Source organism: Melanostigma gelatinosum, assembly GCF_949748355.1.
Source record: "Melanostigma gelatinosum genome assembly, chromosome: 22".
Classification (NCBI taxonomy): Eukaryota; Metazoa; Chordata; class Actinopteri; order Perciformes; family Zoarcidae; genus Melanostigma; species Melanostigma gelatinosum.
The window spans coordinates 3,001,057-3,028,869 of NC_136655.1; the positions used below are offsets into that span (position 1 = coordinate 3,001,057).

At 44.6% G+C, this 27,813-nt stretch overlaps 2 protein-coding genes across 3 annotated transcripts; one reads left to right on the forward strand and one right to left on the reverse strand.

The window, feature by feature from the left end:
- The first annotated feature begins 631 nt into the window (after positions 1-631).
- On the forward strand, positions 632-12,153 carry prkcq (protein kinase C, theta). 2 transcript variants are annotated; one of them, XM_079294174.1, is made up of 18 exons: positions 632-792; positions 1,006-1,340; positions 4,699-4,898; positions 5,349-5,409; positions 6,593-6,773; positions 6,863-6,894; positions 6,984-7,069; positions 7,442-7,571; positions 7,989-8,098; positions 8,211-8,340; positions 8,418-8,581; positions 8,914-9,087; positions 9,158-9,249; positions 9,422-9,484; positions 9,579-9,717; positions 10,038-10,226; positions 10,610-10,738; positions 11,428-12,153. In XM_079294174.1, exons 2-18 carry the CDS (start codon positions 1,223-1,225, stop codon positions 11,584-11,586), a joined length of 2,157 nt encoding a protein of 718 aa, XP_079150300.1. In that variant the 5' UTR covers positions 632-792; positions 1,006-1,222; the 3' UTR covers positions 11,587-12,153. The 2 variants fall into 2 exon arrangements, with proteins under 2 accessions (XP_079150300.1, XP_079150301.1); XM_079294175.1 differs by lacking the exon at positions 632-792 and having other exon boundaries at positions 866-1,340.
- A 1,128-nt stretch (positions 12,154-13,281) lies between these two features.
- On the reverse strand, positions 13,282-27,472 carry tbc1d30 (TBC1 domain family, member 30; the record flags this gene model as incomplete). Its single annotated transcript, XM_079294351.1, has 15 exons — positions 13,282-15,157; positions 15,882-15,968; positions 16,783-17,001; positions 17,845-17,984; positions 18,351-18,457; positions 18,535-18,640; positions 18,906-19,074; positions 19,281-19,379; positions 19,500-19,569; positions 19,704-19,889; positions 20,575-20,700; positions 20,905-20,970; positions 21,146-21,207; positions 25,123-25,287; positions 27,016-27,472. 15 exons carry the CDS (start codon positions 27,470-27,472, stop codon positions 13,941-13,943), a joined length of 3,276 nt encoding a protein of 1,091 aa, XP_079150477.1. The 3' UTR covers positions 13,282-13,940.
- Positions 27,473-27,813: the final 341 nt, after the last annotated feature.

The window sequence follows — 27,813 nt, forward strand, 5'->3', positions numbered from 1 at the left end:
GGATCAGTATTTACAGGATTTACAGGATTTACAGGACCTGAAGTACGGAACTATGACAGAACTTGAGCTTAAAAGCCCAAATAGGTGTCTCTTAGAGGTTACGCTTATCCACACAGCCAATCAGACCAATCAGCAAGATTAGAGACGCAAATAAGTACATTTGTTCACCACTGGATTTACTTCCACTTTCTGGAAACAAAAACAAAGATGAATCCGCCGACTGTGCTTCTTACGCCTCTCTGTCTACTGACTCAGGGTCAGTGAGGTTTACAGGAAAGAAGGCGCCTCGCCTCCGACCATCACGACAGCAAGTATTGCAGACTCGGGCGCATGCAGTCGCATATTCCTGAACTGCGTTTAGTGTTTCAGCTCTATTAATAGTCACCTCGCAGCCTCCCTCTCCACCACACACACACACACACACACACACACACACACACACACACACACACACACACACACACACACACACACACACACACACACACACACACACACACACACACACACACACACACACACACACACACACACACACACACACACACACACACACACACACACACACAGCTCTCCGACCGGCCTCAAATATCACATCGACCGTCACCAAGTGGAAGACTTTGCCATCAAAGCTGGTGCAGGAGAGGCAACGCGAGCGGTTGCTGTAGTTATATTGGCGGCTGATCTCACAAAGAGATTGTATTTATTAGAGATTATCTTTTTATTTTCATAAAGGTGCTCGAAAAGGTTTCTGCCACCACGTGTGACAGCTGCTGTTTACAAGTCCTGAAGGTATGGGGGGCGGGGGGGGGGGGGGGGTTTGAAACAAGGCTCCTCAAACACTGTGGACGAGACTTGTCTCCGTGTGGGGAGACGTTCGGTTGCTGATTTAGTTCAGATCGCTGAGCGGACTCAGTTTTTGAGGGGAAACTCGCTCAGAGCTTGTGGTTACGGTGTCACGGGTGATGAAACATCTCGCTCTCTCTTTGTCTCTTCCTCTCACAGGTTGTTTAAATCGTCGAGGCCGTGAAACAGCAAACCCTCCTCCTCCTCCTCCTCCTCCTCCTCCTCCTCCTCCTCCTCCCCACCAGACTCTTCTGTCAGTCGGCGTGTGCTGAAGTGGAGGAACGGTGGGCGACACCGAATCTGAGAACTCTCCTCACTTGAGAAGACGCCGTCTTTCCTGGAGGGGTTTTTTGTGGGTATTTGAAAACCTGCAGCCATGTCTCCTTTCCTGCGGATCGGGTTCTCCAAGTTTGAGATGGATCCCGGTCTGGCCTACCTCGAAGAGGTGCTGAACCCGTACTGTGCCGTCTACATGAAGGAGGCCATCGACACAGGTTGGTGGCTGCTCGGGTTCATTTGTGTTAATTAATATAATGTTTACAATATTTACGTGATGCAAACGGGACAAATATCCGTAGTTTCCAAGATAACATCTTCAAATGTCTTCATTCGAGAAGCTGGAACCGAAGAACATTCAGCGGTTTCTGCTTGACAACTGCCTTAAAGGATAAATGATGCCACCAGTCAGACCAATATCTCAGCATGCGTTGACCTTTCATTGATAATCAGTCGTGGTCTAATCAGCGTTGTTTGATTCTAATGTGCTGATAGCTGATTCATAGTAGAATGATCAACACAGCAGCACTGTAGCTGTCTAGAGTTTTTAAATCCGTCACGAAGGCTTCACAAAGGCAAGCGACCGACTGAGCGTGCCGGGGTTTAAGAATTTGCCAATCAACGTCAGGGGCGGGACTAAACACCGTCGTCAAGCTGTGCGCCAAAAAACAAGCGGCTACGCATCGGAGTCGACTTAAAATGCCGTTAGATTCACGACACGTTGGTGTCTGGTGACGAACACACAGAAGTCGGTTCCAGTGGAGTCCATGGGCTCGTTTCCATTCACACATTTTAAAGTGTCGCATTGGAGAAGCTGAATGGAAACGACAAAAGTCGATAAAACGTCCTTAGTTGTGCAGTTGTGCAGTATGAACAAAATAATAAAACTGAGGAAAATCACTGGCAAAGAAAAATGCTCTTTGGCTGCAACCCTAACTTCTTCATCCTGACAAACCAACACATTCGGTTAACGTGTATGATTTTAGAACCGACATGTACACATATTCCATGCATGCCTTTCAAAGATTGACAACACAACATTAATTCCATCCGGCTCATGGAAGCTTCAACGTTCGTCCCCGTGAGCGCCATGTGTTCACCGGCTCTTTCTCAGAAATATACTAATTCCTCTGCCACACAGCAAAACCATGCATTACATGTGCAGCAGAGCAACAACGGTGGCTGCTTGGAATAAACATAGAAATGTAGAAGTAGCATCTTTCATTTTAGAATCAGCTATTTTGACTTTAATATACTGCCCGTCACACAGTTTTAGTACCTGTAGCTGGAAAGTGCATTTATCGGTATAAAGATCTGAGGTTTAGGATGGCAGGCTCCCTGTAGTCGGACCTGTTTAAGAACTCAACATTATCCTTCATTTTGTAAGATCTTCATTGCTACTGTTGATTCACAACTTTGGGAAACTTCCCAGCGTGACCACAGACTCCGAGCCGATGTCTTTGTTCTGCGTCTGGCTATCTTTACCCGCCGGTGAATATGAGTGCAGCAGCGTGGCGCTAAAAGCAGAGCGAGTGAGAGGAAAGAGGAGGGCTCTGATGCGTCTTTTCCTCTGTGAAACCACACGATGGTCCTGCAGAGAGAGGCCCCGTGCACTTCATTCTTACACTGCACTGACGACAACGTCTCGTAGTTTCATTTCACTTTTCACCTGTTTTTCATGCTTGGAAACACTGGAGACTTACAGGAGATGACACTACTCACAGTAACGCAGCTCATGTGTTTACATTGAAACTGCCACGGTATCTATTTCTGAACATGAGCAATATTTACCTGGAAAATTACAAACAACACTCGACTTTCCCATAACCGTACATCACATGAAATGAGCTTCATTGGTTTCACTTTATTTGTGTTTTTAACGGAGCTGTGGCCGCCATTTTTGTAGCTTCTTCTTGGAAGCATGCGTACAATCGGTGCCCTACGATTCTATAGGAGGGTGACGCAGCCTTATGACTCATACGTGATGATTATACTGATTATTATTTCTGTACATTGCTTTTGAGGAAAATCCTTCGAATCCTGCCTTTAAAGTACAGAAAGTAAAAGTATGTATTAAGCAGAATGGCCCATTTCAGATTCAGCTATATGAAATATAACTGCTGGGGATTACTTCATGGCCTGCTGGGTAGCTCAACCTATAATAATGTATCAGAATATGACTTGATTCATATTTTTTTACTATTTGTTCAAACACATTTCACATGTCGGCCAAACGGTGGAATTACGGATTGGATTGATGCCTCCTCCCCATCGACTTACATCAGGAAGGAGACGTTTGTAAATAAGCAGATCATTTAGTTTGACACAAATCAACTTCCCAGTACGGAACACCGGAACAGTCCTGATTGAAACCACCCTGCTCCTTAATTAAGGGATGCCTTTTCATGCAAATGCATCCCTCTGTAGCTGCTCTTATATTTCCACAAGCTTGTTCACAAACTCTTTCCTTGAAGAATATTGCTGGCAATATTTCATATGTTTCTATTTGTCAACAAAGTCCCATAAAAAGACAGAAAACCAATCATGTGTCAGTCTGTCTCTCAATACTTTCTGACTATTGGTTCGTACCGAAGACGTACACCATTTAAAAATGGCTCACAAATATAAAGTTTGATTTTAATAAAAGGGTTAGATTTCCTAAAAAAGCTTCGTCACTGTAGTTTTTATCAAACGTTACTCAAACAGAAGGAAATAGTGCATTTACTGGGGACTAGTTTCAGCGGCGGATTAATCCACATTTGGTGCTGGAGTGAGCAGAGAGGCTCATTAATGTGTTTGTAATGCATGGCACAGAGGAAGAAGAACACTTGTTCCTGGATACATTCATTGTTGGTCTCTTTTGGTTTGATGACAGTAAGAAAAACGTGCCGAGACGTTTTGAGTGAACGTATCTGAATGAAACAAAAAATGTGCCGTTTGTCTGTAGTTACGTGAGTAACTGATATTTCCTTCTTTTGTTTGCCGAACATGAAATCCCCCCCCCCCCCCCCCCCCCTCCTCCGTGGTAATGGAAAAACTCGTTGGACAGCTTGCTGCCGGAGTCAAACAGTGGGCCATTCTTAGTAAACTTCCACATTTAGATTGTAATGAGGCAAACCTGCACGCTGAGTCAAGCTGCTCGAGCTGCAAACGCTGCCAGGAGACTTTCTGTCGATTTTGAGTTTAGTGCGGATTCAGCGGATCAGGAGGAGCTCCAGCTGTGCTGTGTTGGAACACCTGAGCTGGAACTCCTGTGAACGACTGTGAAGTTATCACATCTTCAACATAAGAAAAACACATTTTAATGAAATAGATTTCAGCTGTAAATGACAGCTCTGGACTGTGACTCACTATACGCTTTTCCCCAGACTGGAAGACGCTACTTAAAGTGAAGTAAAAAGTGCATGTGTTGGGGACTATTTGCAGTGCATGTACACATTTTGTACATGCAATTGTACAATTGTGTCAGTTTTTCCATGAAGAAGATTTCATCAACTTCCTTCCTCATTTTTATAGACATACGGTATGTTAAAAATAGTATTTTCTTTTATTTGCTTTTTGTTGTTTTTTCCCCAGAAACGGGCCAAGTGCACAAGCAGAAGAAGCCCACCATGTACCCGCCGTGGAACACCACGTTCGATGCCCACGTGCACCGCGGGCGCATCATGCACGTGATGGTGAAGGACCGGACGGCCGAGCTGAAGTCAGAGTCCACGGTGGCTCTGGACTCGCTGGCAACGCGATGCAAGAAGGAGAACGGAAAGCTGGAGATCTGGGTGAGTGCAGCGGGACGCTTGTGTTGGTGTTGGTGCTGACGGACCAAAAACAAACGTCATAAGAGTAATTATCAGACCTTCAACACGTATGCTTTTAACGTATTTCTTGGATGACACTGCACGAAGTGTGTGAGCATTTGTAAACGGATGTTTTGATCTAGTTTAGCTCATATTCAACACGGTAATTGAGATACAAATGGTTGTTTTGGGGTGAAATATTCCTTTAAAATAGTAAAGAAACGTTGTCCTCAGGGCTTAAGACTCACCATTCGACCATTGTTCCCTCCAGTCTCAGTCTCGACCCTCATTTCTTGTCATCTCTCTATCGTGCACCATCTAATAAGGAAAACAATGCCCCAAATTTGGAGGTGCAGGGCCCCCAGACCCCCTACAGAGGTTGAGTTTCGGGTCCTAAAGTGCTGCTTGTGTTTCTGTTTCTCTTCATGTCAGCTGGAGCTGAAGCCACAGGGACGCCTGCTGATGGAGGCCAAATACTATCTGGAGAAAAGTGGTGAGTGCTTCAAAGCTTCATACCTCCAGCTGCTGCCCTTTGCCATCACTGAGAACAACTGCAGTCTTGCACAGCCGTACACATCTCAACAGAAAGTCTGCTGTAGAGGAAAAGACGCTCGTTTGTATTTCTTTAAACCAATCACAACCTTCTTGGGCGGCGCTAAGCTAAAGATGTAGGAACGCGAGATACGCGGCCAATGGCGGACTTGTATCAAAAGTCGACATCATGAATCAGACGGTGATAACTACGACACACTGCAGCACAAAGGCCTTTGATATTGTCTGTATAGTCCTTCAAAACTCTCGTGTGTTTAAATGAGCTTTAATCCCCTCAGACTAATTATATTTTCTCAAACTATAAACAAGAACGTGGAGTCTCTGCGGGTCCTCGTGTGTGTGTGTGTGTGTGTGTGTGTGTGTGTGTGAGATCCCTTTCCTGACATTAACACCATACCAAGGCCTAAGAAGTCACTCCAAACTAAAAGGAGGAAGCTGTCTCACGTTTCTATTTATAGAGCCAGTAAATAGGAAATCGTTGCTCAGAACAACAGGTGGCACAGCGGCCGGCACACTGCGGCATTCAATCTGTACAGAACACATAATACATCGGATATTGTATGTTCATGTGGGCAGCCAAATATTCACCCACTGCGTTATGATTCAGCAGCCGGCAGACGCCTTTCTAAATAGATATTAAGCTTTTTTACTTTCTATTTCTGGGATCAATCAACCCAGTAATGTTGAAGTCTTTCATATAAAATAATAATAATATAATAATATTAATTAATAAATAATAAATGACAGAATCTGGGAAAAATTAAATCAATAATTATGAGAATCAGCTTTATTGGACGCGTAGGACAACAAATCTACACAAAGATAAACAAAGTAAAACATAGAACTATTATGTGCACAGTAGGACAATCTAAAAGGGTTGAAAAGACATTTCTCATTTCATCTCCGCTTCATGTCATGTCACATGACACAAGGCAAGTTCTTTTATGTTAAACTGCAAAAATAAGATCACAAACGTGGCTTCACCAGAGAAGACTGACTCATACTTGAGAGGTGGTTTAGACAAAGTGAAACTCTGACGTAGGAATCGAAACCAAGGTGTGAAACGTCTTTGTCGCTGAGCTCGTCTTTTCTTCTCTAACTAAAAGCTGCACGATGTGTTTCAGACGCTGCGGGTCAGAGCGAAGGAGACCAAGAGTCCGAACCAGAGAGGGAGGGTCTGTTCGCCCTCCATCAGCGGCGAGGTGCCATCAAACAGGCCAAAGTCCACGTTGTCAAATGCCACGAGTTCAGCGCCACGTTCTTCCCTCAACCGACCTTCTGCTCCGTCTGCAAAGAGTTCGTCTGGTGCGCAGCGAACTCAGACATCAACGACACAAACGGTCCTTTTCTGCATCCTCACATTAGTAATTTTAACCTGTTTCTATTCACCACAGGGGTCTGAACAAGCAGGGCTACCAGTGCAGAGGTGAGTGCGACGTTGTGTTTCCACTGACTGATGTCTTCTGTACCCGTCTGCCTCCTCGTGTCTGACTCGGTCACCTTTGTGTCTTCTAGAGTGCAACGCAGCGATTCACAAAAAATGCATCGACAAAGTCATCGCTAAGTGCACGGGTTCAGCCATCAACAGCAAAGAAACAATGGTGAGTTCCTCACAGACACGGGGTGTTCCACAGAAATGCCCTGATGCGTCATTGCTGTTGGATGTGTACGAGGTTTGTAAACTCGTGGTTATAAACGCTTACTAATCAGGTAGTAAGGGATCGCGGCACCAGACTTCTTGTCTCGTCTCGTTTGCTGCTTTCATCTTCTCACTTCCTCGTCGGCCACATCGTGCCGGCTGAGTTCACGTGCATGAAACCAACAGAGAATACAAAGCCTCATGTCCGTAGTACGCAGAATAGAAAAGGACAAACCTGCCACCCACTGTTTGGATACAGGAAGTGTTTCTGCTGCTGCTTTTGGCTTCGTCTGTGTCCGAGATGAATCTGTCTGATGTGATGTTTGTGCTGTAGATCCACAAGGAGCGCTTCAAGATCGACATGCCCCACAGGTTTAAGGTCCACAACTACAAAAGTCCCACGTTCTGTGAACACTGCGGGACTCTGCTGTGGGGGCTCGCCAAGCAGGGGCTCAAATGTGAGGGTGAGAGGCGGGAGTTTTATGATTGATGTGGTTTTCATGCATCTTGTGTTGAGAAAGTGGTTCTGTGAGGATTGGCCCGACGCCTCGTACACACCTAGTGCGTTGTGTTAACTGATGACACTAGATATACTAATATTAATTACACGTACAGTATGTCACAGTTGTAAGGCAAACCGTAAATGTGCCGGTGATCTACTCATATTACACCAAATCACAAATTTGCCTCACAGGTCTCTACAATGTGTCCGGAACACGACAGCTTCTATCGTTAGAGAAAATGCAACACGAGAAAGAATCTGTCAAAACTGTCAAACGCATCTCAACGTCCGCTGTTAAAAGCAGCGCACGCATGAGAACATGTGGCGGTACAATCGCTGACATGTCCGCCGGAACGATAACGCTGAGTTTCCTGTGCAGAATGCAGCATGAACGTCCATCACAAATGCCAGAAGAAAGTAGCCAACCTCTGCGGGGTCAACCAGAAGCTGATGGCTGAAGCTCTGGCCATCATCGAGAGCAAACAGCAGGTCGGACAAATAAATCCTCTGTTCTTTGATATTTAATATTGCTTTTTGCACCGAAATTTCGGCTTTTGAACGGTTAACGAGATAAACTTCAGTCCTACCTTTTTGCCTTCAGGCCAGAAGCACCAGAGACACGGACACTGAGATCATCGGTCGAGAAGGTCCAGTAGGCGTCGGCCAGCAGGGAGTGGTCCGAGCGCCGTCCGGGTCAGTCGCGGCTGCAACAGCAACACCTGCAAACAAAGGTACACACACGCTGAACTCTCTGTCGTCACTTCTTGAGAGTTTGTTTCTGTATTTATATTAATTTGTTTACCTGCAGAGCCGCAGGGCGTTTCATGGGACGGGCCGGCTGACGGGTCGATCCCCGAGGCGCTGACGGTCGAGGAGCCTCTGTACGCCGTTCCCAAGAAGGATCACCATCCCAAGTTCACCGTCGATGACTTCGTCCTGCACAAGCTGCTCGGGAAGGGCAGCTTCGGCAAGGTACAGGAGAAGAGCTGAGGAAGAAAAGCACAAAAAAGCAGAGAAAATGAAAGATCATTTCACCATTCTTTATGGGAGTTCTTACAGCTATGTCACGTTTTCATAGACAGCATATTGAGGTCGAGACTTGTTCCATTCGTTCGTCATGAAGCTTTCACGCAGCACATTATGACTCGTGCAGTCAACACTTCTTTCTGACGCCAGTTTCCACAGAAAACCACAAGTTGCTTGTTGCTTTGATGTCAGTTGTGGCAAATCGTCATGCGTCACGAGAAGTGGGTGGCAACTGTCGAGCCGCAGCAACATTTCACATGTTCTTGCCGTGTTTCCAGGTGTTTTTGGCCGAGCTGAAGAAGAGCGGGCAGTTTTACGCGGTGAAGGCTCTGAAGAAGGACGTGGTGCTGATGGACGACGACGTGGAGTGCACCATGGTGGAGAGGAGGGTCCTCTCGTTGGCCTGGGAGAACCCTTTCCTCACGCACCTTCACTGCACCTTCCAGACCAAGGTGAGAACCACGGACGCTCTGTGGACCAGGACCTCCTCAGCAGGCCCTGACCCCTCTGCTTTGTGTGCAGGAGAACCTGTTCTTCGTGATGGAGTACCTGAATGGAGGCGATCTCATGTTCCACATCCAGTACTGCCACAAGTTTGACGTGCACAGAACCACGTATGTATCCCGTGACATAGTTAACGTGTTGAATATGTTTCTGCAGTGTCCGAAGGTCACTTTTTGTTGAGGAAAAGATCATCGTTGGGGTTAAAATAACTAGAGTTGCCGTTACCGTAACCATCTGAAACATTTGTTTACAGAAGTGTATGTTTGTTGTTTCTTTCTGCAGCTTCTATGCAGCTGAAATCATCTGTGGGCTCCAGTTCCTGCACTCTAAAGGAATCATTTACAGGTAGAGTCTCAGTGTCAGCCAGAAACTAAACAAAAGCAAAGAGACAGGCCAGACGGAGAGCCGCTCCTGCTGACCTCCTCGTGTTCCTCTGTAGGGATCTGAAGCTGGACAACGTGCTGCTGGACTCCGAGGGTCACATAAAGATAGCAGACTTCGGCATGTGTAAGGAGAACATGCAGGAGGAGTCACGGACCTCCACCTTCTGTGGGACGCCCGACTACATCGCTCCCGAGGTGACAACACACACACACACACACACCTTTATATTCATCCACGAATAGAGATTCATCTTTCAGTTATCAGCTTTAGAGGCATCACGGAAATATACTCATGTGATCCAAACGTTTCCAATAACTCCAGAGCGTTGTTCAAAAGTCACATTTATTCAAACAAATTCACAACATGTTTTTTTATCTCATGAAATATTCTGTTTCAGTCTGGACTTTTTCAACAGCACCAGCACCATAAATACCATTTCCATTAAAAAGCTTGATCTCCGTCCCCTTTACACGACAGACACTCGATGTTTGACGGTATGTTTTAACTGCATCAGATCCTGCTGGGGCAGAAGTACAACAGCTCGGTGGACTGGTGGTCGTTCGGGGTGCTGCTGTACGAGATGCTGATCGGTCAGTCTCCGTTCCACGGCAGCGACGAAGAGCAGCTGTTCCAGTCCATACGGACGGACAACCCCGCGTATCCCCGCTGGCTCACCAAAGACGCCAAGGACATTCTGATTAAGGTGAGACGCTCAGTGGCATCGAGGGAACCAAACTAATTCATCTCTAGAAGCAGAAAGTAGAAAATAAAATGTGACATAGCCTCTTGGCAAACTCTGGCATACTTCAAGCAACGTTTGCTAATGTGCGCTGAAAAATAACCTGATAATAAACTGAAAATAAGAGAAAAACTGAGCTCAAAAGTACAAGTTAACCTTTTTACGACTACAAACTGTAACTTAAGCCATCAAGGAAACACACAACACTTTAACTTCATTAGCAGAAGAAGAAAAAGTACTCGGGCACCGTTGATTTCTGGGAAATGTAGTACAGAAACACACACACCAATGAATATTTAAATATGTTGTTAAAATAAAAATAACTCCGCTGTGCGTCTGTGCTGCAGTTGTTTGTGAGGGAGCCCGAGGAGCGACTGGGAGTGAAGGGAAACATCCGACAGCACAACTTCTTCAGCAGCACCGACTGGACCGCCCTGGAACAACGGAAGGTGGCGCCGCCCTTCAGGCCAACTTTAGTAAGTACACTGTACACAGCTGGTGCACAGCGTGGTCTCACGTTTTCACCCACCGGAGGGCCGGATCTTTTTTATGCTAGCTGCAGATGTTAAAGAGTAGAACCCAATGTCAGCTTCGAGCCACGAGTAGATTCAGCATCTTAACAGGTACATTTAACAATTACTTCAGTCCTTTTGGGAGCAAAAATGCAAAAGAAATGTGTCTTGATCCAGCTTCTCAAATGCCTCTCTTTGTCTTGTGCGATAATAAACTGAGTTTTGGACAGCGGGTCGGATAAAACAACACATCACCTTTGATTTATGGGTTATTATGAAACTATTTTTGGACATTTTACAGACCAAAACGATTGATAGAGACAATAACTGGCTGGTGAATCAATGTAAAAAGTACTTGTTGGTAGTATTGCTACATTCTTTGATGGCTGATGATGAACATGTTTAATTGAATTCATGGTATTACATCAATTCATGGAGGAAAATAAAAGACATTCATCTGTGTGTCATAACAGATTAGGAGACTTAATAGCAGACCACCTCAAGGTGTCACTCAGACAGAAACCAGGACATTCTGATGCAGCATTTCAAAATAAAAGCCCTTCAAAATCTCATTCATGAGCTAACTTCAAATGGTGCATAGTCACAAAATAATTTCACTTCAGGTTGAATCATTATTGTACTTGTATTGGCAGACGTCGCCCAGTGACTGCAGCAACTTCGACAAAGAGTTCATCAACGAGAAGCCTCGGCTGTCGTGTGCCGACCGGACGCTCATCAACAGCGTTGACCAGACGATGTTCAGTAACTTCTCCTTCGTGAACCCGGGGATGACTCGCGTCGCAGCGCGCTGACCGCCGGACCGACAACCTACTACCTTACGGAACGACGCAAGTCACAACCAGCACTCACTGGAACCGGAAGAAATAAGACTTTTGACCGTGAATGTCACAAACCGTATCCGTCAACATGATGAGAACCACTACATTAGGGTTTAAGGCACACAGACACACACACACACACAACTGTGATGGGATCTCTCACTCTCAATTATTTTAAATTTAAATAAACCAAAAACATTTCTGCAAATCAACAATACACCGTGAGTCCATTTTAAGGACTCACATAAAATGTGTTGAACACACATTAGAATAGAATTCCATCTTAAAGTATTTAACCCCTTGAACTTGCCTCTGTAATTATCAGGGTGTTTATCAAGAGAACATGAACTTACTGTGCCTCGTAATACTTTATTAAGTTCATTTCTTCAAGTAAAGAAACCAGATTACATCTATTGTTACCTATTCCACAGCGTAAAAAGTATTTTCAGCCCTTTGTCGTGTAAATAAATGTAATTATGTTGATGTTTTATTGTTCTCTTCTTGTGAATCATGTACAATAAAATATGGGTTTTTTTAGACTGCTGTGTTTCTGATTGAAACAAACTAAAAGGTTAAAGTTCATCACATTTATTAACACAAAAATCCTTTAAATCCATAAAGCAGAACTGCTTAATAATTTGCAACTTTGCCCACAATGCATGCCAAATTTTTCTTAACACCTTGACATGTGCAATGAAGTACATTATTTTGTTGTTAAAATCTGTATCCTCCCCTGAAATATAACGTTAGTACATCTACCACAGAGTATGGCAGTTCCAAAGGACACGGACACATTTCGTTGCTGCACCTTATTCCGTTGCTTTGCTGTCTCACCGTCAGCGGCTCCGGTTCAGTCGGAGTAGAAACGAGTCCCGGTCAGCGGCGTGGAAGTCCCGCTGAGCCGAAACACACCGACAGCTCTGCAGAGTAAACTACGAGCCATGTTTGTTTATACTCGTCGCTTCGCCGTCCCACACTCACTTCCGGGTTGAAGACGACGTCACAAGCACGTAAGCGCGACGGAAGATGAAACCAGGAAGTCAAAAATTCAAACATTTCTATGCAAATACATTGCTTTTCTTTCTCCACTTCATGTCTCGTTCATCACACAACGACTAGTTTGTAATATATAAAATCTTGATTTGTAAAGTAACTAAAGCTGTCAGATAAATGTAGTGAATTATTGGAGTGAAATCCAAAATCCCCTCTCGGATTTGACTCCATTTGTCTGTGTTGTTGACATATGTGTTGATATGTCAACAACCAGAAGTTTCAACCCGGCTTCATCCAAAGTTCAGATTTGTGTTCTGCCAACTAGCACATATTTATTAAGATAATACCTCGTTGCAAAACCATTAATCAGGGATGTGCTGAAGTTCACATCATGGAGAATAAAACAATAACGATAATGATTATTATAGTTTTGCAGTGGTTTACACTTTACTTAAAATAATAACTTTAAAGAGAAAAAGTGACATTACCTGATGTGTTTATCATGTTTTTGCGAATTATCTTATTATTATAATAATAAAGTGTTACGATTTGGAAGACATAAGGAGTTTGGTTACTTTTGTTATGGAAAGTAATGTTTTAGCCATGATGCTGTTACTCAGAGAAGAAAGAAAGAAGAAGTGCGTCAGGACATCAAACTTCTTCAGATTGGGAGGATTTTGGGGATGAACACAGTTTTTATTATTCTTCATTTACAGAAATTCTTAGGTATCTCTTGTTTCTTAATACTTGGCATTGAAACAACTGGATGGCTATCGTGTTATCTTAAAGGAAAAAAAAGGTGCTTCATCTTGTTGCCACATAAATGAGTCCAGAAGGAAGCAGGCCTGTTCATGGTTCAGTCCAGGGAGAAGGATTTTCTCAAGGTTCAAACTATTGAAGGGACACCGACATCCAACACAAATGCAATGTAACTTCTTAACGTCTATAAAACATGGTTCACATCTGATGTATCTTTATTGTTAGCATGTATCCATTATGGTCACTGTAAAGGGCTTAGGGTCCTATGTTCCTTAGCTATACAGTAACAATGCGGTTTAAACAAACAAAACATGAGGTTTCACACTTAAGAGCCAACTAGTCTGTGATGGCTTGAGATTTTCAGGAGGACCCTTCATCAAGTGAACCACAATCTTCACATGTCAACATCAATGCACACTGAACTTTACGTTTCTACAACTTTCAATCTCCTTCAAATAAGTCGTGGGTTATTTTCTTGATACGCGGGAGGCAACACGGTGCAGTTATAGAATGATTTTCTTCATATCACGTAACGACTGTGTGTTTCTAGCTTCAGTTCGGGAGCGCAGAGGTCTTCACCGGCTGCCGGTGGCGCCTGCTGCGCTACTCTGGTTGAGGTTGCGGCTGAGCTGAGGGAAGTGTACTGTGGGTGTTCTGGACGTCGGACCGTAGAGGCCGAGATTTCTGGCTGCCGCCGATTTCCTGGGCTGCTTTACGCTAGGGAACGGGGAAAAGACCGGCTGTTTGGGAGAGACGGTGGACGACAAGGCCGGGGTCGACGGGGAGGAGGACAAATGGGACCTGGACGAGGAGGCGATAGAGGAAAGTGAGGGGGAGGACGTCTTGTAAAAGGTGGCGGACGCGTGAGGAGTGAGAGAGGAGAAGTCGTGAGCTGAAGGGGAGGACGTGAGGCAGGATGTGGAGTTGGGCGTCGGGGTGGAGGAAGGTGTTGGCGAGGACGAGCCGGACGGGCCGAGAGAAGCCGGCGTAGGGACCGGAGACGGGGACGGACTCAGGGTGGAGGGAGTGGAGTTGAAGGAGTGGTGAGGTGGAGGTAAAGCGATGGAGGGAAAGTGTCTGTCAGTTGCAGTGCTTCTTTCTGAACCTGAGGAATCAGACTCTTTGTGTCTGTTTGAGGACGGCGGAGGAGGGAGAAAGAGAGGGACTTGGGGTGCAGGTTTAGACTCCGGTTGTGTATCTGGGTTTGCGTTGTTAGGGGAGGTTAGATTTGACACGTCCTCTAGATCCAGAGCGTGCAGTTGCACCACCACCTCTGCAACTTCTGTTGTCTCATCTGCCACCTGTGGAGCCTCTTCACTCACTGACCCGTCACCAGAGGAAACAGGAGATAGAGACACCAAGGAGTCACTCCCTTCTTTCTGCTCCTCATCATCCCTCTCCTCTTCACCCTCAAATCCTCCTTCCTCCTCCTCATCATCATCATCCCCTTCCCTTTCCTCTGACTCTCCAAACCCCAGCTGTGCTCGGGCCCTGGCTATATTCCTTCGATGAACCCGGACATGAGCTCGCCACGGCGACCCGGCGCCTCCTCCCGAGCTCCCTGGAGATCCAGTGCTGTTGGAGAGCAGCGAGCCACAGCGCTGGCTGGCCGGGGAGCCCCGACTCTGGGACAGGGACGCAGGTCTGGACCCCGGTAGTGTGGATGTGCTAGTGGATGTGGGTTTGGAGCCCCGGGGATCTGCGAGTGGCCTCCGGCCCAGAAGGAGGTGGTTGATTACGGAGCTTGAAGGGTTGAGTTGGGAGGGCAAGACACGAGTGGCGGGACATTTGTCTAAAGGAGAGGTGACAGAAAAAGAATCACATGAAAACAGGCAGAAAACAGTTGTTTCATGATCACTGAATTTCATATTCGAGTGTGTGCAGATGTTTGAATCTGAAAGGGAAAAAAAACATCTCGCCGCAACACTGTTATACAATGTTCACAAGAGGAGAGGAGCAACAAATAGCAGGAAGTAGAGGTTGTTAATTAAATGTTAGTGATAGAAATTCGGCCAGAAACTGCAGCATACAGCTGAAAACAAATGAATAATTTTGCAAAAATCAAGCATAATTGGAGACATCTGTCACTTATGAAGACATCCTCAGCGTTTTGTTAAATGGAATATTATCTGTTAAAGCCAATAACTAGCTTTAGAGGATTATAGGTGCTTTAAAAAGCACACAGCGTGTTGACATTATTATGTCATATAATCATATTAATATCCCGTAACGTGTGAACAACTGTAAGTTTCTGGCATTTAAATTGAAGTTATAAAATAATTGATTCATGCATCTGATGGACTTGTTTTTTGTAAAGTAGTGACAGGTGTCTCCAAATAAATATATCTAGAATATACCAGCTGCAAATAGAACAAAACCATCACCAGTTGACCTGCTGCCATCCTCCTTATACCAGTCAATTACTTTGATTAATTAAGGAATGAATCATTAAAGACGCTCAAATCAGCCCCAGAACACCCAGTTTTCAGAGGACCCTTGTGGTCCGACAGCAGTACCGTCGGTGTGCTGGTCGGTACCGTCGCTGTGTTTGTTGCGATGGTCCTGGAGAACCCCTGGAGTAGTGGCCACTTCAGGTCCAGGTCCTACGAGTCACACATCATCGTCAGAAACAGAGAACTTTCTGCTGCGTGTCCGTCGACACAGAGAGCCTCGTCGGTGTCTGCTTTGTTTTAGCAAAGACTTAAAGTAAAAAGCTTATTTTGTTCTGAAATAAGAAATGTGTAATAATGAGCAATAAATCACTTTACCACCTGCAAAGAAGAAATGTAGTTAATACATTGATGCATCATTTATATATGTGGTGAAACGTTGTTAAAGTTACTACGAGGAACTTTCATTTTGTGTTGGTTCTGGCGGTCCCTGTGGACGAAAGCTGTAGTGTTTCTGAGCACCAGAGTCTCTTTAGAAAAGCTCTCATGTTACTGCAGCAGGGTCTGACAGTCTGCCCCTCTCAGTCCTGGTTCTGGTTCTCCCATGCCTCACTTCCCTCCAGCGGGTCCAGCAATACGTCCTGGGTCTCCAGCAGCGTGGTGTTGGCTCCCAGAGAGGAAAAGCTCTGCTCCTGGGGGAGGAGGAGGAGGAGGAGGAGGAGGAGGAGGAGGAGGAGGAGGAGGAGAGGCGGCTGCTGCCGGAAGCTGAGCTCTTCTCCTCCCTCCGAAGCTCGGACTGCAGGTCCAAGGCTGCAGGAGAATCCGGATCTGGGTCTGTCCACGGATCAGGACTAGACTGGTTCAGAACCAGGTAAAAGTTCCTCATAGTAACTTTAAAATGTAAAATTAAAAACCGTCCATAAGCCGCCCCACTGTGAGAACTGTTCTCTACTGATATTAATGTGAAAACAGAAAGAAGAAACGTCAGTTAAAGTGAAGTTGTGATTGTTTTGACTCTTCTTCCCACCTGTGCGTATGTAGAGTTGCATAGCCTGTTGCTGCTGCCTCCTTTTGATGCGCGTATATTGCTTCTTCAGGGCGTAGATGTCGGTGCTCATCCTCTCCATCATCATGCTGTTGATTGCTGCTTGATGCTCCGCCCTGGCACCTCCTCCTCCTCCTCCTCCTCCAGCTCCCACCGCTCCTGGACTCAGCTCTGCGATGTTCCCCTGCTCTCCTCGCTGGTCTGGAGGAAGAGAGATAGAAGAAACACTGCTGTCATGTTCTTTATCCCAACATTAAACTCTTCATTCCTTATTTTACTTGATTTATTTCATGACCGGGATTTTGGCTTTCAGAGAATCAAAGATTAGAGTCGAGGGCTTTGGTTCAAAAAGGAAAAGACGCAAATCAAACTAAATCCAATGCTCTTTTTAGTTCCCTTTAAGCTCCTTTTCTTACTTATTTGCTCCCCCAGTTTCTCTTTCATCCCATTTAATCAAGATCAGCTGTGACACAAAGCTAAGCACCACATATAGTGGTTAGTTGGGCTCCGTTTGACATTTACTTCACTGAATTTCTGTTAGTTTTCTCTTTAGCTCTACTGGAAAAGGTCAGACGTTATTTCTTTCATCACCTTTTGCGGCAGCTTTTCCTCCTTTTGTGTTGCAACGACTGAATCCAACCCAGCTGGTTTAGTTTGTTTACTGTAATTATACTGTGGTGATGATTTGTTAATAATCAAATGCTACACTTAGCTCTTAAGAATGAGCCATATCTCCACTTCAAACCAGGTCACAACAGTACTTAGATCTACTTATGAGGTTAAATTAAACACTTATTTCTGTCTGAAGTCGTTTCTAAATCTCTCTGGAGATTGACGAGTACTGCTTCAGATCTTAACCAATGTTTTTAACTAAATCCCTCCAGCTGTTTGACTGTTTTTTCCTTCTTTGGAAGAGGAGGAAGCTGGGATTTGTCAAATCGAAAAACAAATCGAGGGCAGAAAATGGAGGATTTGGGGCGGTTTGTCTTGAGCCACTTGGCTGCCATTGAAATCCTGTGCAGCACTTCGTGGGGTCGCACTGACCTTTGAGATGTTTGTGGTACCTCTGCAGCTCCGGGGCCAGTAGGCCACCCAGGGGACCCAGGCAGCCGAGCGCCGTCACCACAGAGTCCTCATCGTCCATGTCGGCGTCGTCATCGCTCTCCCAGCTGCCCAGAGCGCCACTAGAACAAGATAACATCATCACCACTAAAGCATGTTCACATACACATGTAAACTGAGGGGATCTAAAACTACACGATACTAAAACTATCCCTAACTATACATTCAATGTTTCTGAACTTCAAAACATTTTCCTCATGTTTTGTAAACTGCATGAACTACACATTTGAATTACCTCCTACAGTTAACAGGAACGTGCAACATGTCAACCGTCTCTTACTAAATATTCATGATGTATAAAGAACACATTGCCCCATAGTGCCACCAGCTGTCAGAAGCTCCACAGGGTACGTTTAACGGCAGTAAGCTGCTGAAATCACATTAATATACTGTGTTTATTTATCAAGATCTATCAGAAGAGTACAAACCTTCCACTGGATTTGTCTGAGGTAGGGAACGGAGTGATGTTGTAGGTGTACTTCTCTCTCAGCTCAGCCAGTTGAGGGAAAGGAAACACTGCCATGGCGTAAACCTCCTGCAATGTGAGGTGAAGATGCAAGTTTAAAAACATCAGAGGTTTAACAGGCGTGAGCGGTTTAGTTCATCCCGTACCTGCATGAGTTCAGGAGGATCGATGAGGTTGTGCTCCAGCATCTCCTGAGTGAGACAACCCATCGTGCTGTAGAAGTCGTCCGCTGTGTGACAGTACTCGATCCTCCTGGACGGAGACGAGGAAGACGAGCAGCGTTTTAGAAGATGGGAGGATGGAGACAGGAGGAAGAGATGCAAAAATCAGAGAAGAGCATTGATAAGTTCCGGAGTCAACGGTTCTGAGTGGATATTTTTAGTGTCTGAAGGTTCAATTTTCTAAATGTTTGAGCATGAAAATAATACAATTTAAAGCTGATTAACCGCACATTTGGATACACAAAAGTTAATCCCCCACAGAAGTCAAATCACAGTTTGTGTGATGGTCCACTCACTCTCCCAGTCTCTCCCAGATGGCGAGGGCGACCCGAAACAGCACCTCTGAACCCTCGAAGAAAACAGAGTCCCAGATCTTCAGCACGGTGGGCGCCGGCAGGCAGGTGGCGAACATGGTGAGGAACCACTGCATGGTGAACACGTTGGTCAACGGAGGCTCGTAGCTGCCTGAGAGAACACAGACGTCTGTTATTTGTGGTATTAGTTGAGTTATTTGAACACAGTTTGCCTTCATGCATTAATGTGCAAATGATTTATAGACCATGATATTTCTTTCCCACTATAATTTAGCAGTTAAAGCAGCATCAGGCAGCTCTGCTCTCTGATATTTGTAACCAGGCAACATTCCTGTAAACACAAACACAGGTTTGTACCTCCGGCCTCTCTGTTGGCAGCTTTCTGAAGGTGGTGGAGATGCTGGCACACTCTGGGCAGCTTCAGACGCAGCAGGTCTCTGAACACCGCCATGTCCACTGAGAGAAGGAGACAGGTTTCAACAGGAAGTTGATGAGAGATTAAACAGAGCTCAAAACTGCAGGTACTGGGGATGTTTCATTACGTCATTTTTGTTTAGTTTAGTCTGTTGTGTTTACCTGACAATGCTCGCAGGTTGTTGGCAAAATAACTCTCGGGCAGCACTTTGTCAATCAGATAAATCATCACCTGCATATAGAAAAGGAAAAAGTTGAATAGTTGTTGAAAAGGTCAGTCTTTTTCATGCAGCTTAACTTTAACTTCACATTCTACAAATCTGCATTCATCTTCTGTAAGCTGATACTGTTGCTGTGTATTTGTACCTTGAGTGCATCGCTCTCATGTCCCTCTGTAACTTCCAGAATGAGCGCAGCCAGTACGTTGAATCCCTGGCAGTAGCCCACACTTTTATTCCAGCGGGCGTAGGCCAGCAGCACCCTCTTCAGCACCACCCTGTCCTGCTCCCCCTCCTGGCCACTGTAAGAACTGCAGCCCGTCCTGTGCAGGTCCTGGACATCAGAAGGATAAGATACGAACTTTATTAATCCTGAAGGGAATTCTTGAGCCAGAATTCAACAGAAGAACAGCAAAAAAACTAGAATAAACATATGAACAATAAAATATCAATTATATCAGTGTTCAGTATGGATTATTGTATTATAAATCTCTGCATGTACTGGATAAATTAAAGGACAAAGAATGATCGTTTCTTGCATTTAGGAGAGAGACGGTGACGATAAGCAGATAATCAGACAATCAGACTTTTCCCTGTTGATGGAAAACTCTGTTGAACCTCTGAGTCACTGAACAGAAAAGAGCTTCAGTGTTTCCATGATGCAGTCACCTCGTTCTCTGACTCACAGTCAGAAGTAAACATCCCCTACCGGACACTACTCTTCCTCTCATTAGTAGGATGTGCTCGCTCGCACGCACGCACGCACAGTCGTCAAATGTGCAGATGAAGACTGAGATTCGGGTGAGAGTACAGATTCCTACATGTGGACCTATCTATAAAGAATAGTGGATGTATAATGCTAAACTTCAGAAAGATTCTGTGCCGATTGACGGCCTAATTAATGTTCCAGAGGGTTGTTTTCATGCTGACATGACTATAATTCTTCATGAAAACATTGGTACCTTCTCAGGTGAAAGTTATTAAACTGTACACATATTCAATATCATGCATCTGGTTACCTTGACTATTTGGATGCCGAGGGAGTCATCGTCCGGGTTGCTGCGCTCGTTGAAGGCGAAGCGAAGCGTCTTGTCCCAGTCGATGGAGATACTGTGGAGGTACTGGTCTGCTAGCGTTAGCCAAACCTGCACAAAGACAACAGATGCAGCAGGAACCACATTAATACTAAAATAATATCAACAGCTGAACCAAAGAAATGGTTCAAATATCAGGAAGACAGAGAGAGACACAGGGAAAGAAAGAGCGACAGAGAGAAAGAAAGAGAGACAGACAGAGAGACAGACAGAGAGAAAGAAAGAGATTTTTTATATTTAGTTTACGTTACATACTCTCTTCCTCCATTCCTTCGGTATCCCAGTTGGGAGTCTAGCCACCGCTTTAAGGGCGTCGTACCACTGTGGGGAAGAAACACCGTTTTAGTCACATTTTAAATTAACCTGCACACACGTCTGCACTGCAATATTCTATCTTTAAGAGGAAAAGTCAGCATCATCACATTCATCCACACACAACATTAGACCAACAGCTAAAAGCAGTAAAGAAACAAATGAAAGCATGTTTACTTCTCACCTGCTGGAATCCATTCTTCCCCAGCGATGGTTCGATGGTGAACTTCAGCCTCGTGTCAACTCCTACAAACAAACAAGAGACACCCGGTCAGACTGGTCTGGAACCAGATCTGGGTGACTACCATTGAACCAGACAACGTCCTAAAGTTTCTGTGCGGAATAGGAAATATTTCTTATTCATGATCTACGTATATGTTGCATGTAAACATCCTTTAGAGCTAAAATACAAAATAATGAAATCTATGACTCAAAGTTAATTTAAACCGTCTCAAACCTAAATACAACAGCATTCATCTTTATAATTTAAATTGAATTCCTCCTTTTGTTGAAGATGCTAAACATCATTTATTACATCCTGCAGACTCGTGCATAACATGTCGGTAAACTGACATCTGCAACAAATCTAAATCTGAAACAAGGGGTCCAAACAGTGGAAGCTCTGAGTGTTACCGCAATATACCGCCAACCTTTTGTTTTTAACGGTATTATGAGACAAAACGAGGGATTTAAGGCCGTCGTGTTAAATGATTCGACGTTTGAACGGACTCTGGAGCTCTGAGACGCGTCACGGGAGAGTCGCTGTCCATTTCCGCGTGGTGCTGAAATCCTCGTTTCAATCTCCGTCAAATCTCTTTGCACGAACACACACACAGACTTCTTCTTCAGAGAGATATTTAACACAGCAGGATGAACCCTGCAAACAGAAATTAAACTTTGATCTGAAGTTAAGAGGGGAAGGTCCTGACATGTTGCCGCTCTGAGCCAACAGCGGCCATTTCTCTCCCTCCACCTCTTCTCTCTGGACGATCGATCCGTCTCTCAAACGGAAGCCGATCGCACCACAAGTACCAACAATATCGTTTCCACTCCAATAGAAACCCCTCACAAGAAGACAACATGTGTTTTTAACCTGCTCGGTCCTCCTCTGTCGTTATTTCCTGCGCCATTCTGTGCGAACGTCGCTTTATTCTGCGGAGCTTTGGGAGAGGATTAACACGGAAAACCCTCCTATCCTCTGTCACAGATTACACAAAACGTGTACTCACAGAGGCTAGAAACATTAGTGAGGTCCAGAGGCTGCAGTCCGGCATAACAGGTGAGAGTTTAATCTCTCCAGAGGAGAAGTTAATTGAAATTAAACCAGGAGAATGGGGGAGGTAGGAAGGGAGGATGCAGGAAAGGTGAGGAAGTAAGGGGAGAAAGAATGAGGTGATAGAAGGAATGGATGCGAGGGAAGGAAAGAAGGGTCGAATTAATTAATCTAATCTTCAGTCTTTGGGTAGAAACAAGAGAAAACAACGTTAGAAACTATAAAAAATGGGTTAGTCTTAAGCACCTTAAATATCACAAAGCATTAAATATGCAACTTGCCCTCCATTCCCAGAGTCGTTGTCTTTATTTATTTATGGCTTTCACGTCCTCAAAAAGCTCTATCGGGCACTTTGCATGAGTTTGCATCAAAACAAGAAAAGGTGAGCCACCAGACTCAAACAGCCCTGTCTGATGAGTCTATATTTATTTAAATAACATATCGAAAGCGTTCACATTCAGGCAGATGTAGACATCTGGGTGTTTCTGCTGGCGTCATATCTGGTGTTCATCCACAAAGAAGAGAAGTGTGAAACCCGATATCTCACTAATTTGGTCATGTGATGCATTAAAGTATGAAACCAAACCTCATGCTCTCATGATCTGGAGCTCATTTCTTAAATCAATGAGCTCAACAGACGGCTTAGATATAACATCGTGATATCTTCGTTCTCAGGTATTGTTTAAACCCCACAATGCAGTGCTTTCCCCCAGAGACCCATCCTATAAGCGTTACCTGGCTCTAAGGTGCAGAGCAGCCGCGGCGCGCTCCTGGAGATCCCGTTCCGTTTCTTCAAGACGTTGCTGATGATGTTACCGACCCCTCCCGAGCCCTGCTGCCGCTGCTTCGCGCCCGCCCTCGGCCTCCTGCCGGCGGCGGTGAGCCGCTCCTGTCTCATTGGGAATCGAGCCGTGCGACCCGATCAATCATAGTCTTCTCCCGCGTTAATAATCCATCTTCACGCCTCACTTGTCGATACGCATAGCCCCGGTATACGCAGCTGTTCAATGAAACCGATTCCAATCTCTTCCGGTGATCGCGTGTCTGTGCGCTTCCTCTTTTTTTAAATGAAATCAGCGGAGCAGCAAACGTCCAGGAAGCCTCGCGCAAGCGACTCAAAAACATCTACATCAAATATGAGTTATAGAAAAATGCCACAAATAGCAGGAGGACATCCGGTTTGTACAGCCTGTGCTCGGTATACAGTGCTGCTGATGTGCACCTCCTCATCCTGCTCCGGGTGTTTTTTGCGTCACCAGGAGGAGGTGCAAGGATGGAGAGGCCCGTGGGGAGGAGATAAGAGAGGGATGAGGTAATGGTGGAGGAGAGAGGGGATGAGGAAAGAGACCAGCTAAAAATGTAACTACATCAACATGTGTTGAATACATTTTTACTTTTGTTTGGGTAAAAAGCTATCTGAAAATTGAAACTTGGGCCACGGGAACTTGTGAGTTATTTTATCAAATCAGCAAACTAAACTCACCCTCCAAGATTTAGGAGAGATTGATTGATTGATTGATTGATTGATTGATTGATACATTCATACATTCATACATTCATACATTCATACATTCATACAGTATACTTTATATTTACAATATATGTTGTTGTACCTTGCACAGCCTCATGGCACAATACAATTCTGTACATTTTTGGTCATTACCTTACTCTGATGACTTGCACTGAATGGAATCAGCCAGGGTTGCATCGCTGCTGGTAGCCGCCTCAATCAGACTTCAGATAATCATAAGTCATGGTGGAACGGTGTTTGGACTTAATATTCATTATGTGGGAAAAGGCTGACTCACATAAATAAGTAGAGCCGAATAATGCAGTCGCACATAATGCATTGAATTGTTAAAGCTCTAAAAGGTAATATTCTTCATATAAACATATAACATGAATCAAACAAGTACTTTGTATTAAAAGGTTAGTTAGGATGTATTGAAGTGGGGCTTCATGAGGTACTTGTACACAGTTTGGAGAAGTAGACATGAGTACCAGCGTGGGAGCAAAGCACTGCTGTGGATAGATAAACCTATTCTAGACACACAAATCAATATCAGTGTACGCTATATTTACAATATTTTCACCGCTTTACTTTGCCATCAGACAACCCTTTCTGACAAGGAACTAAAGCCTGATTATTTATTTATTTATTTATATATATATATATATATATATATATATATATGAAATATTGCCACAGCCTGGCCATGATCCCACATATAAATGCCTCATCACAATAAACCCATTTGTGATTTTATATTCTACCTCGTTGTGAACCGTCATACTGCTTGTTAACAGAAAAAGAAAACACACATTAGACCTAAATTCCTTTAATTGTGTTTAACTTTGTTGAATCGTTGCTCTTTTTTCTTCGTATCTGGAAAGAGCTCAATAACAATCAACCACAAAAACTTAAACGCTACAAGCACCTGTAAAGACAATCATTATGTAGACTTTGCCTTATTGTTATTTTCCCATACTTCCAACTTGTACTGTCAGGATATTTAATATTAAAGATCACTCATCTCTGACATAACAGGTGAATTGGAACTATTTTACAGGCTGTTTTGGAGCAGAAGGGCCGGGAGATGGAGATATGAAAATGAACATATGATTCCTGCGTAGTCACGTGCTTTGACTCGACTGTATGTCACTCTATTATGTAAATGTGTGGACTATTTTCATACAACATGTGATACGACAGCTTGGACTACGTCGTGCACAAACCTGCAGATCTATAATATCTTGCAAATGCATTCACCCTCGAAGTTAAAGCCTTTTAAATGTTCATAAACCTCTTTTTAAAATCAATTTCACCAACACAGACGCGTGCTGCGATACCATCTACCGGTGTTTTTAGGACTAAAGTGTGTTCTTACGTCGTTTCTGAGAGACAGCCTGAAGGCAGGCCGTGATGATGTCATAGTTCTTCTGCAGTTTGTGGCACAGTCGGTCCCGTCTCCTCAGCTGGCGAAGCAGCTTGGTCGACTGAAGGCCCGTTCGATATTTCACCTCCTGGATGATCGAGTGCAGCTCCTCCGGGGCTAAGAAAAGAAAAGACACAAACACATAAGTATAAATGATGAAATGAGTGTCTGACACACGTTGGAAATCTTAAAACTGAATAATAAATAAGAGGTCTTCTAAATAAAGCTACTTAATATAGTTTGAAATAACATGTGATGTCTGCACTCCGCTATTAGATCATAATATAATTTGTCTGTTTTCCAGGCTGCAGGCAAAGATGAAATGACAGAAACCAGAACACCGCCCCACATAAACACACACTCCCTCCCCTCCACATTAATGAGACTAAATGTAAGAAAATCAGATTGTCAGGTGAAGGTGACACAGATCTGTGGTTAATCAGTAGGGTCACTGGAGTATCAAGTAAAAATACCAAATATTTGCTCATTAAAACTTCCCAAAAAGTTAAGATTTGCTTCTTTTCTTCATTTAACATTACATCTTTGAAGATAAATGAGAAGATGAACGTTGAACAGACCAAAACGTAGTAAATTAATAAATATTCCAGCTACTTTTTCAACATTATTACATAATAAAAACCTTCAAAACACTGTTCAATAAATAAAAACATTTATTATTTAATTTAGATATAACCTCTGTGCTTATTACTTCATATAGAAAAATAAATAAAACTCTGCCCAAACAATCACTTTGCATGGGTCAATTACCGAAGAAAAAAGCTATAGTTGCATTTTTACGTCAATAATGACGATCTTTTTGTCTACATTACCACCTTCCTTGGAGGTTGCCTTTTCATATAACAATGCCCAGGAGGTGGCAGGGTCTGCCTCAAGCACCAAACACTTCCAACATCCCACTGCAGACAAAGCCCCCACATTCAATCCCTGACTAAACACATTAGACTTATGTTTTAGCTGCTCTGTGAGGCCTTATCAGACTGTTTCCTCTTCCTGAGTGGCAGCCCTCTGCAGTGTTTAACTTGACCGAGCCCTCGTGTGTGTGTGTGTGTGTGTGTGTGTGTGTGTGTGTGTGCGCGTGCGTGTGTGTGTGTGTGGAGGGCAAACACTGAGCTCACGGCCCTGGCTGTGTTTACTGTAAGACTGTGGCAGCGTGGCATTCACAGCGGCATGCCTTTCAAGACTCCCGAGGAAACACCGTACAGCACACATCGAGTGAGTAGTAAACAAGCTGTCAACACACCTCACCGGCCTCTGTGTCGGAGTGCGTTTGTGGATGTGAAGCTGTCCATGCTGGGAGGATACCTGTGAACAGTGTGTCCAGAAACCAGGAAGTTTGGCTTCTCAGACACACAATCAAAACATACCTACAGTAGTACCACTATACTAGGGGATGTGTTATGGTTTCAGAATGATGAAGACAATTAGATATAAAACAGGACATGGGCTTTACAGGATGCAAACTACAGGATTTGTAGGCATTCTTTTACCTCAACAAGCTGAAGAAATAGTGCATATGGCAGCTGCAAATATGGAAAAAGGACCCATAGGTTTGGGTAAAGCTAACCCCCGATCAATCCTAAAAAAGATGGGTAAACATATGAATTGAAGAGTAATACTTTACAAATAATCCATGCAAAAATGTAGTTGACCAGTGAGTTAACAGAGTTTGGGTGTTTACTCATTTGAAGATCTAGATGTTTGCATGTTATACAGATTGTATTGTATGTGATTTAACCTAATATGAATAGAATTATTTTAAAAGACTCAAACAGGACATGTCGACGCCCCTGAACACAAAAACCTTGCCCCGCCCACACCTCTCACCTTTCTGGCCCAGGTAGTTCACCTGATGCCTCCTGGTGTGCTTCTCTTGGAGCTCCTGGAGGAAGCTGGACCCGGAGTTACTGCGGCCCAGAAAGGCATCGGATCCGGACGCCTCGGTGGAGCTGTCCCAGCTGTCCAGATTCCTCCGACCGCCTCCACTATAGGTCTCATAAAGCTCCACCAACAGACAGTCCACGATGGAGGAGGACCTCAGAGATTTGACTCCATCTCCCCGGGACTCGGAGTCACTGTCACCGGCCGTGCTGGTCCAGTGAGAGGCAGGCGATGCTCCGTGATCGGTGGCGGGGCTCGTCCACTGGTGAAAGCCGGATAACTCATCCTGGGGGGAGGCGACAGAGTTGACAAAAATACCGCTCTCTTCCTCGGAGTACACGCCAGCGTCGCATATATCAACTTCCAAAAGTTCGCTCCCGTTTAATTTCACCTCAGACGCCATTTTTGTTAACGGTTAATTAGCCAGTTGTAATTTTTCCAGACAACACCGCAGAAGTTGGAAAGTTTTCCTTTGAGGTGTCTCGAGGAGGATAGAGTTACTGGAGCACTCCATTCCTCACCTCAGAAAAGGTAGAAACCCGTTTGACAGCTTTTAGTTTCCTTCCTGAACGTTCCGGACGCGAGTTCCCTGCCACCCCCCTCCGCGATTAAACAATGGGCCAGCCCACTGGCTAAATTTCTCAACGGCTGCCAAACTTTCTTCAGGTCGCGCGACAGGTGCTTGTGGCTCGACCAATCACGGAGGAGACAAAAGTTTAACGCCCAATCAGCTTCCTTGTTCTA

What these genes read in the sequence shown, in the direction of transcription:
- prkcq (XM_079294174.1), top strand. Translation starts at nt 1,223, where the DNA reads ATGTCTCCTTTCCTGCGGATCGGGTTCTCCAAGTTTGAGATGGATCCC. An exon ending in TCTAAAGGAATCATTTACAG is followed by an intron (nt 9,485 to 9,578) that starts GTAGAGTCTCAG and finishes GTTCCTCTGTAG; the next exon opens with GGATCTGAAGCTGGACAACG. An exon ending in CCAAGGACATTCTGATTAAG is followed by an intron (nt 10,227 to 10,609) that starts GTGAGACGCTCA and finishes TCTGTGCTGCAG; the next exon opens with TTGTTTGTGAGGGAGCCCGA.